The sequence below is a fragment of the Plasmodium inui genome (assembly GCF_000524495.1).
Source record: "Plasmodium inui San Antonio 1 unplaced genomic scaffold supercont1.10, whole genome shotgun sequence".
Lineage (NCBI taxonomy): Eukaryota > Apicomplexa > Aconoidasida > Haemosporida > Plasmodiidae > Plasmodium > Plasmodium inui.
In genome coordinates this window covers 553,669-564,070 of record NW_008481844.1, presented here as the reverse complement: position 1 = coordinate 564,070, position 10,402 = coordinate 553,669, and the positions used below count along the sequence as shown (strand labels likewise).

The 10,402-nt window shown below is 46.9% G+C and overlaps 2 protein-coding genes across 2 annotated transcripts; both read left to right on the top strand.

Annotated features, from left to right (window-relative positions):
- Positions 1-219: 219 nt before the first annotated feature.
- C922_02835 (hypothetical protein) lies at positions 220-1,842 on the top strand (the record flags this gene model as incomplete). Its single annotated transcript, XM_008818434.1, has 1 exon — positions 220-1,842. The coding sequence occupies one exon, from the start codon at positions 220-222 to the stop codon at positions 1,840-1,842; it is 1,623 nt and encodes a 540-aa protein (XP_008816656.1).
- A 1,206-nt stretch (positions 1,843-3,048) lies between these two features.
- Positions 3,049-10,263, top strand: C922_02834 (hypothetical protein; the record flags this gene model as incomplete). The annotated part of the gene is made up of 3 exons (XM_008818433.1): positions 3,049-3,129; positions 3,315-4,023; positions 4,166-10,263. 3 exons carry the CDS (start codon positions 3,049-3,051, stop codon positions 10,261-10,263), a joined length of 6,888 nt encoding a protein of 2,295 aa, XP_008816655.1.
- Between the last annotated feature and the right edge of the window lie 139 nt (positions 10,264-10,402).

The following is a 10,402-nucleotide window of genomic DNA, read 5'->3' as shown; positions in this document are numbered from 1 at the left end:
TTCAGCCTGCGCATTCGATGGGTGCAGAAGTGGGGAAAAAGTATGCACGCGAATATGCGCCCATATATATAAGGCTACAAAGGTATAGGCGTATATATCCACATGTATATAAACGTACGTAGACACACGTAGCCCTCCCGCCTCCAATCCGCCGCGAAATCGCCAACTAGCCAAGTGGCGAACTGGGAAACCGGCAACCCCCAAGGAACGAAGAGAATAATGACTAAAGAGACCTACATGGAGGACAGAAAGATGGCGGAACCGATGGGCAACATCCTGGTGGAGGAAACGGAGAAGCTCGTAGACACATACCGCTTCGACAGCGCGTTAGGAGAAGGCCCCAAGAAGTCACAGTCAAGTCAGAACAAAGATGGAAAGCACGGAATGGCTTTCCACAAATCGCTAGCTGTGGTCAACGTAGCCGCAGGGTTGGATGGATGTGATGATCAGTTACTACCCGCAAGTTTCAGAGCGCTAGAAGCGGACTTGAATTTACACCCGTCCTTATTAGGGTATATCACCCTTGCGCAAACATTAATGTTAAGTCTTTTCAGCCCCATCTGGGGATTCCTCTCCGATAAGTATTCACGAAAGTGGATGCTCGTGTTTGGTACAGCCCTCTGGGGAGTTGCAACGATATTGCTAGCAAACATAAATGACTTCGCGCAGATTATAATTTTTAGAGCAATAAATGGATTGGCCTTAGGTAGTATAGGTCCCATATCACAGAGTATACTAGCCGATGCAGCGAAGAATGAATCGCTTGGTTTGTCCTTCGGATTGGTACAGCTGTCTTCCAGTGTGGGCAGATTAATCGGAGGAGTAGTAACCACAACAGTGGCGTTAAAATATTTTGGAGGCATTAGAGGATGGAGATTATGCTTCATCATTGTAGGTATGTTGAGCATTCTGCTAAGTATCATAGTGGCCCTCTTTGTCGACGACGCTCCAAGACAGGTTCGGAAAAAGAAGAAGATGGAGTATCTAGACGGAGACGACATAGATGCAGGATCCAAGAATGTTAGAATAGTGACTCAATACACGCAGTCCTATCTGTTGTATCAGAACATTGTCGAATTACTTCGAGACAGTTTGTCCAAAAAGAGTATCATCATCATCCTGTTGGAAGGATTCACAGGAACCATTCCTTGGCTAGCTTTAAGTTTCAACACCATGTTTTTTCAATACTGCGGATTGAGTGATCTACAAGCAGCTATCATAACAGGGTTCCTACTTATCGGTTCTGCATTAGGTGGAGTTATAGGTGGCCACTTTGGAGACATAATGCACGACATATCAAACAAGCATGGAAGACCCTTCCTTGGTCAGCTAGCCATGTTTGGGAGAGTACCTCTGGTCATCTTAACCTATTTGGTAATCCCACAAAGAAAGGAAAGCTTCGAATTGTTTGCCCTTTCTTGTTTTTTTCTTGGATTATCCTCCATCGCCGGTGTTGCCGTAAATAGGCCAATCGTATCGGATATCATCAGGCCCGATTACAGAGGCACTGTCTTTTCCCTAACGATAGCTATAGAGGGAGTGGGGGCTTCTCTCATTGGAGCTCCTCTGTTTGGTTATCTGGCCGAGAAGGTCTTTAAATACCAGAACAATAACTTGCTCATTTCAGAGATGCCGGATGAATTGCGAAGGAACAACGCGGAAGCCCTTTCGAAAACGCTGCTCTACCTGACCCTGGTCCCCTGGCTGCTCTCCTTCGTTTTTTATAGCCTCCTGCATTTTACCTATGGCAAGGAGTACCACCAGATGAACGAGATCATTGAGAGCGAATACAAGTACGACGACGAGGACGAGGAGACCGTTGCGGAGAAGGTGCAAACGTAGGGGAGAGGCGGTGAAGCGGCGATGTGGCGGTGAAGTAGTGCCGAAGTTATCCTACCTCTTCCACTATGTTTGAATTTTTTTCCCTTTTTTTTGTACTATACCCCCCAGGATCATTCTTTCTTTTTCTTTTTCCATTCTCCCACCTCGCATCTTCGCAACTATGCATTGCAACTATACATTGCAAGGATACATTGCAAGGATACATTGCATATATTTTTTCATTTCCCTTTGTTTTTGTTACGTCTAATTTGGGGCCTCCCTACGTGGACCATCACCCCCTCTTGTTAATCCATTTCGCTGTGCCTTATTTATTTATTATTTTTTTTCTTTTCACCTAGTTACGTGTTCCCCTGTTATGACATTATGTGCTCATGTCCTACGTCGCCATGTGTGTAGGTCGCTGTCTCGGTGGGAGGGGACAGTTTTCGGAGTTGCCACCCCCCCGTGACGCGGTTTCCCACGACGTGTGAAAATATATATTTTTTTTATGGAAAGTTTTTATCAATCTCTTTTTCAAGACAATCCTGCAGTGGAGCCATCGTAACCGTGTAGGAAGTTACCCATTTTGTTATCTCCAATAGGGTAAAAATAAAATTAAGTCTTTCCCTTTTTGGTGTCGTCCCACTTGCTGAGGGGGAATACTGGCTGGCCACGGCTTCATCCCGATTGGCTACCTCATCACACTGGTTCGCACGTCCCCGTGTATCGTTTTTAAGGTGGATCGGTTCCGTTGCAAAAGAGGAGCTTCCCCCCATCCCCGTTGGGCATTTCTTCTAAAAAGTGAAGTAACCTTATGTTGGGGCGTGGGACACTTTGCCCTATGGAATATCACGGGCATATAGCTCTCACGTGGAAGAGAAAAAATTCCTTACAAGTTCCATAAGCATAGATGTATAAAAAAAGCACTAGTTGTTGATGAATTTCTCTTGTGTTGTGTTTTTTTTTTCTCCCCACTTTTGTAGGGTCCATGTAGTTTTCGCCGCCCTCACGAAATAATTCGACTCAATTTTGGCCGACAGTAGGGCCCCACTCCGTAGCTGTGCATTTCGATTAAACGGAGGCATATTTATAAGCGGCTTTTCTCCCCACGGATGCCACGCCCACAGGTGCATGCTAAAGACGACCTGACATGGATCGACCGCTTCGGTTTCTCACCCCTCCCCTACCTACATTTCAAACATAAGAAAGAGTGTCTATCGCTTCGACATGAGCCTTCTGTGCGACCCTGACGCGTTTCACCTCTTTGTAGAGGATGACCTGGAATCTTTCTTCAGCACCTTCGAGAAGGTGAGGCTGCAAGAAGGAAGCGTCCGTGATGGTGTCCATACCCCGGGGGGCCCAACTTCATACCGCACGGTGTTGTAACCCCATGTGGATACCTCTAATAGACTCTTCCCACTCTGCTTCTATTCGGCCGCTTCTATCTCCCCTTCTTCGACGAACTGCTAATCTCTTCTTTCCCCCGTAAACAGGAACGCCAATCCACCAGCCACATAGTCATACTAACGGATCAGGCCACGTTTCTAAAGGAACGACCAACTCTCTTGTATACTTTAAAATTGTTATTACGTCACCCCGGGGAGGATTCAAAAGGGAGTTTGTCACCCCAAGGAGGTCTCTACACCCTACAGGGAAATTTACAAAATTGGCAACATGCAGACAGTCCTACTTCAAATCTTGAGAAGACCAAATGGAGGAGCCGGTTGATCTTTCCCCGTAGCGACGATGAGGACCCCCTGGGTGAGAAACGTACGCATTCCTCCCACGATAAAAGTACTAATATGAATGGGAGGGAAAATTATGAACAGGTCAGGCAGGAAATTAGAAGTGGTGACAAGACTGATGATAAATCCTCACATCAGATGGTTCTTTTCGAGGCCAAGCAGGGGACACACCTCCTTCGAGGCAATGACTCAACAGAGATCCAAGAAATTTTTGAAAAATATGAGCAGTCCCTCGTGGGGAAAGCTATCCCAACCACTCAGCCCTTTACACACCGAATTGAAGACGTCCTAGTGATCATTTCGAATGTACAAAGGTGGGATGACAAAGTGGAGGTTGGTCAGCAGTTAATAGACCTCTTTGATAGAGACGCCACGTTGAGAGAAGCCCAGATTATCTTTTTTGCCAGTGAGGATATTCTAGAAAGCGTTTATTACATGCGCCGGGTCATGTCCAAAGGTACAATGGAGGCTCTTCATGAAGGGATTCACCTCCACGAAGGCAGAATTAAGACCACCTTCAAGTGAGTGAAATTTAAGTAAACGTAGACCCCTTTCTCCCCCATTATGTTAACTTTTCCTACACATTCTCCACCTTGCAGGGCTGAAGGTGCACCTGTTTCCGACCAGCGGGCGCGCCCTCGTTGAAGTGATGGGAGACGCGGCGGGATCGTTCCGAGGTTGGCACAGAGGAGAACAGACCTGCGATGCAGTTAAAGGTGATCGTTATGATGAGACGGTTCGTACCGAGCAGCAAGACCTTTTCCACACCGATTACCAAAATGCAATTTTCACTCCAATCGTAACGCATGTCCGCACGGGACTCCTAACATCGCTGACGGAGGAAGACTACAAGGGGATCTTTACCCAGACGTTAAAACTAGCCATCCTGAATGATCCCAAACTTTTCTCCAACATAAAAAGAACTGACTTGAACCAGTTTAAGAAAAGGATAAAATATTTTCTCCGAAAATTGTTGAGAAATAGTTGCAAGATAAGTAGGAGAGGAAAAAGGGACAGAAAAATTATGAACATCTTCAGGTTCGGAACTACCATTGGAAATGCAATAAAAAATGTCAAAGGAAGAAACCCCCTAAACGGTGTCTTAACTAATGAGGAAGTGTTTCTCTCTTATGGCATTTACTACGAACTGAGGATTTTGTACGAGGTGGATGCAGTGGATCTTCTCCTCCTCGTAGAGGTAACAGAAATTATGATGAAATACAGAATGAAATATAAGTTAAGCAATCATTATTTGAACTACTACACACATGAGATTATTCATCATCTTACGAAGGGACATCCTTCCGCGACGAATAGCATTTTATTAGTTCACCTCACTGGAATAGGAGAGGTGCACCCCGATGTGATGATTAATGTACCATTATGCGTCGTTTGTAGGATTCTCTGTCCCATGATATCCTTCCCGCGGCGAAATATGCACTTATCACTGAAGGGGACTGAATCCAACACAAAATGCGGACCATTTGTGCATATCGGACATGTGGGAAACAAATCGGAAGCCATTCGAGTTATTTACGTCGCCTGCATGAGCAGAGAAAACATCTGCATCAGGAATGTAACCGCATGTCTTGATGTCATCGTTTTTGTGAAAATATTAAGGGAGCTAAATTTTGACATCAGATTCATCAAAAAAGGGAACACCAATACTCATCCAGAGGACCTCTCACCTAAAGGAAACCTCCTACATATAAAGGGAAACATACAGAGGAGCGTCTTCCTATTTAAACGGTTTACTTACCAGAGGGGAACCACCCTCCATGTGTACAACTGTGGGACGGTGTGTCGTTTCATTCTTCCCCTTCTTTGCCTCTACATCTGCAAACAGAATTTGAATGCAAAAAGGAGAAAAAAAAGGGTTCTAAAATGGGTTCTATTGAAAGGAAGCAAACAAATGGAAACGACTCGAATTATCAGCCCCCTCGTGCAAGTCCTACGTCAAACATTCAAGTGTGTAAATATAGAGTATACGAAAAAGGAAAATTATCTGCCCATATGTATTAGTGTGAAGGAAGGAGCCAACCTTGAGGACAGACTATTATGCACGGAATACGTCCGAATTGATAATTACCACTCAAGTCAGTTCGTGTCGTCCATGCTGCTTCTGTCCGCATTCTCGGACACGGACACGTGCATCGGGTTGAGCTTCAAGAGGGTTGCCGCGTCAGGAAAGGGAGGAAGGAGAAGTGAAAGAAGAAGTGGAAGCGCAAACAGAAGCAGCAGAGGAAGCATAAATCGATGTCATGGAAGGAAGGAAACCCCTAGGCATAGAGAACCGCAGGGGATAATTCCCCCCCTTCCAAATCGGACCATGTCCTGCGCCGCAGCTCCCCCGTCGTGTGCACCCTCTCACCACAGACTGCTTCCCTCCCTTTCGACAAAGCGAAACGCGACGACTGCACATCGTACCCAACGAAGGCAACTCACCATCGACGACGGCACGAAGGATTCTCCACCTTATGCAGCAACGAAAGGAGAAGCCACCACGCACCAGTTCAGTACTACGTCAAAATCGTATATCGATCTGACCATCCGTGTGATGAAATTATGGGGAGTGCATGTTGAAATGAAAAACTTCTGCTATTTTGTCAGAAAGGGAGGTAAGTCCCCCTCCTATGGCAGAAGGCGAAGCATAGTGGCCCTCCGAGAAAGTCTTCTTATCAGCGTTAAGCGGTTCATTTGTGCGGTGAAGGGCTTGAGCCGCGGACGTCTCTCCCCCACAGGTGGAACCAAACGGGGTAGCACCACACACATCCAAAAACAAGAGGAAGAATCTGTTAACATCCCAGGGAGGCTACCTGTAGATGTAGAAGGAGACGAACACGACTTGGAGCTCCCTAGGTTAAGTAGGACCCCCATGGACTCTGCTAACTTCACGCCTTCCTATGGAGTGCAAAACGATTTGGGACTGCTCATCTACTTCATCATTGGCTGTCTCATCAGGGGTGAGAACTGCGCCATCGATGTAGGACTCCGTCTAGACGGGATCGTCCTGTACCCCGCTGAGGGCACCGGGGTGAGCAGTGAAATGAGCGCAGAAAGCGGAGAAAGCGGAGAAAGCGGACGAATCGAGCAAAGCGAACCTATCTCGCATGAATCTCAAGGCTCCCGCGATGTTCCTGGCTTGTGCTCCCTTCGATGGCACAGAATCAAGGCGGTAAGGCGCCAGGCGAACATCCCCAATTATTCCCTCCTGAATGTGCTGCTCCTCCTTGGGGTCGACATATACGTCGAAGGAGGGGGAAGCCATAGAAGGAGTAGAAGCGGAAAAACGAGCGAATGGAGAAAACGGAGCAGAAAACTTTATCTGCTCACCTCGAAAAGGATGAGCATTTGGCAAGAGTGGATAAGGGGGCTTCTTCTCCGGAGAGCAACTTCCAGACGGAGAAAGAAGGACCCGAGGGGGAGAGTCAAGAAAGCCAAGTGGGAGGTGTTCCAGAATGTGACCCTGAAAATGAAGCTTCTTTCAAATAAGCTGCTCCTCAAAGTGGTAGTAGATGTTGAAAATTTCTCCGATGATTTCTTCTCCCTGAGTGTCCTCTTCTGTTACTATCTCTTTCTTCACCCAATGGAATGCCTCTCCTTTAGGATAAAAAATGTCCGAAATCAGAACATCAAGGAGTCGGTTCGTGTGTATAACTCGGTAATCATATTGAAGTTGTTTTTTCAAAACATCCTCTGCATTTTCTGCGATAGGAATAGTGTCTACATCAGTCGCATGGCTCACCCCGTAGAGAACTGCCTATTCTATAGGATGTCAGAAAAGGGGGAAATCCCCCAAGGGGAGGCTCCTTCTGCGGCAGCTTCACCAACTGCTTCCCAAATTGAAAACAGCTCAAAGTATGTAACGAACGAAAAGGGGGAAGTATACCTATATGTAGACACCCAAAGGGACCATCGAGTCATTTTTATGGTTACCATTTTGTCCCTCCTCGGAGGAAACGTCCTGATTGATAACACTGGCGAGGTAGAAAAGAGCTTCCCTCACTTTTTCCATTATGCACATCGGTACTTAGGGTTAAACGTAAATTACACAACATGTGGGAAACTCCACTTTTTCAATTTTACGAAAGTGTGTAGATATAGGCTGGTGAGCGGAGCCACTGAGGGGTCATCAGAAAAGGCACTCTCAGAGGAGCCACCCTCAGAAGAGGCCCCCTCACAGCAGAGACCCCCCTCCGAGGTGTCCCTAATGTGGAGCGATCCCTCACCAGGGAGTAACATCCATCATGGATCTACTAAGGTGGAGAATCCACCACATGGGAAAGAACTTAAGTGTATTCAGAATCACCAACAGAGGGGAGCCAAAAATAATTTGGCTATGAAAATGGGAGAGGCAGAACAGGGGGGAAACTTCCATCACATGATGAAGATCCCACCTATCTTAAAAGAAAGCAGAGGAGGAAAAAAAACGAAATTTACACATCGTCAGGCTGAAGATCCTCCATCTAGCGGAGATGCCTCCACAAATTCGAGCTCACACCTGGAGAGAATGTACCTTTATGAGGAGGCGAACAGTTTGGACTCACGCATCGGAGAAATTACCTCTGCTGAGAGTAGTACACTTGAAGGTGACGAAGATGTGGACGGGGAGAAGTCAAAACTTTTGGGTGCGCATGACAGTAATGGACGTGGAGGTACCCCTGCAGGTAATGGGGACGTATCAATCACTACACCGGACGAATCGAAATGTGGAGGGCGGCAAAAAAGAGAACAAAACATGTTAGACCCCCCTCCTGGGGAGGAAGAGCCCCTTAAAGAGACCTCTCGAAAGACATGTGATAGAACTGCTACCCATCCAAGGGGGGCCCTCCTCCCACGGGATCCGAACTACTGCAGAGAATACCAGTACGAGGAGCTTCTCCATGGAAACGACGCTGACTTGTTTCACCTAATCAACCAAGTGAACAATCTCAACATAAGCGTCATATGCGGGATTAGAAATGTGGGAAAAAGCTACCTCAGCAAAAGGATAAAAACGAGCAGCCTTGTGATTGATCTGGATGAATTCATCCTTCACGGCCCCATCCGCTTTGATCGGCTCACTATCGATGACTTCAGGTACTACGAATATGTCACCTTCGTTTCGATGCTGTATCTGGTCTACTTAATTTTTTCGGGGCAAAATGGTCACCACGACAGCGGAGCAAACCCGCTGCAAAGGGAACAGAGCGAACACAACGGGCATAACGAACAGAACGCTTTCCAAGGGAGCACCCACCCCTTGGCCGCCAACAGAGAAGCCCAATCCCTCTTCTATGAAAACCCCTTTTTCAGCCTTCAAGACGATGTGCACTTTTACAACAAAAAGGTGAATCGTCTTTATCACACGATGAAGGAAAGACACTTCCTCGACGAAGACCAAGTGGCTATCCAAAGCGTTACAATCGTCCTCGGTGGAGGAATCGTAGAATTCGAAAAATCTAGGCAACTTATGGACAAAGTAAAGAATCTACTTCTGATTAGGAGACCCCCAAACGAAATATACCATCTGTGTATGAACGATAAGGTAAAACCTCCATTAACTGGCAACCTGCAAGAAATAATTGACCGAAGGACTATCCTCTTTTCCAATTTAAATGCCTTTCACTTTGCCATTCCCTCGGAAGAGGACATAAACAGGTGCCTAAAGAATGTGAGCATGTCCAGGAATGAACTGATCGTCAGTAGTTTTTTAAACTTCTTCGACTACAAATTTTTTGTGAAGCCTACAATTAAGGATACTTATGCTAAGGTGGCCAGAACGGGGAAGGCCATACTCTCCTTGCGTCTCACCGAGTTTCTCTCATTCGACTATGCGTCCTTGGATGGGGCCTACGAGGTGGTTGAGCTGGTCGTGGATTGCTGGGGAAGCGGCGGGGATGAGGAAGAACGGAGTCAGGAGAAGGAGCGAAGTCGGGAGAAGGAACGGAGTCAGCAGAAAGAGCTTACTCAGGAGAAAGAGCCCACTCAGGAGAAACCGCAGAAGACGGATTTTCTCGAGCTAGCCATCTTCACAATCCGATCCTACACGGACAGACCAATCTGTGTTAAGTTCCCCAAGTGGGTTTTAAACCCCATCTTTTCACACCCCCCAAACGAGGGATCCCCCGAAAGACAGAAGAAAATTCCACACGGATACACCCCCACTGAGTTGTACAAATACAAAATCAACATCTTCGATGTTGATGTTAATTTTTTTAAAAAGGTAAAAAACTTCATGCCGCGGAAGAGGGAAAATATTTTCCTCATCATCTCAAGTTATCGGGAGAGGGTCCACAAAGGGAGAGTAGCAACCGATTTGCATAGACTAGACAAGTCGGAGGCCGATCTAATAAGGCTGACCTTTCCGCGCGCGACCCTTTCGGATCGGAAGACTCTCCATTTGGAAATAACTCAACATTACACGAAGAGGCTGGGGAATCCTCCAATTTCTCACGTTAGAGTTATTAGGAGAGGGCCATGTCACGATTTTCCACCTCACCAATTCGTTCATCAGCAGTGTTACGACATTTCAGCCTACACCTGCGAGCTGAATGACCCGATGGTCTTTCTGTGCAACGACGTTTCCCACGGGGGATGTCTGCAGCCGGGGTTGGCAGGGGAGAAGAAGGGTGGACGGCGACCCCACCCCGAGAACTACACACACAGCTTCTACCACCAAGGGGTGAAGGCCATCATTTCGTGTGTCCCTCGGTGAGTGACAGCGGCGAGTTGGATTTGCTGAAGTGTGTACCTCCTTTCGTGCGTCAATCGCGATTTTTCCAGGGGGACTTCCCTGCTCCTTTCCGTTGTTTTTGGTTTCCCGTACGGAGTGCGCCTGTGTTGATACGCACACA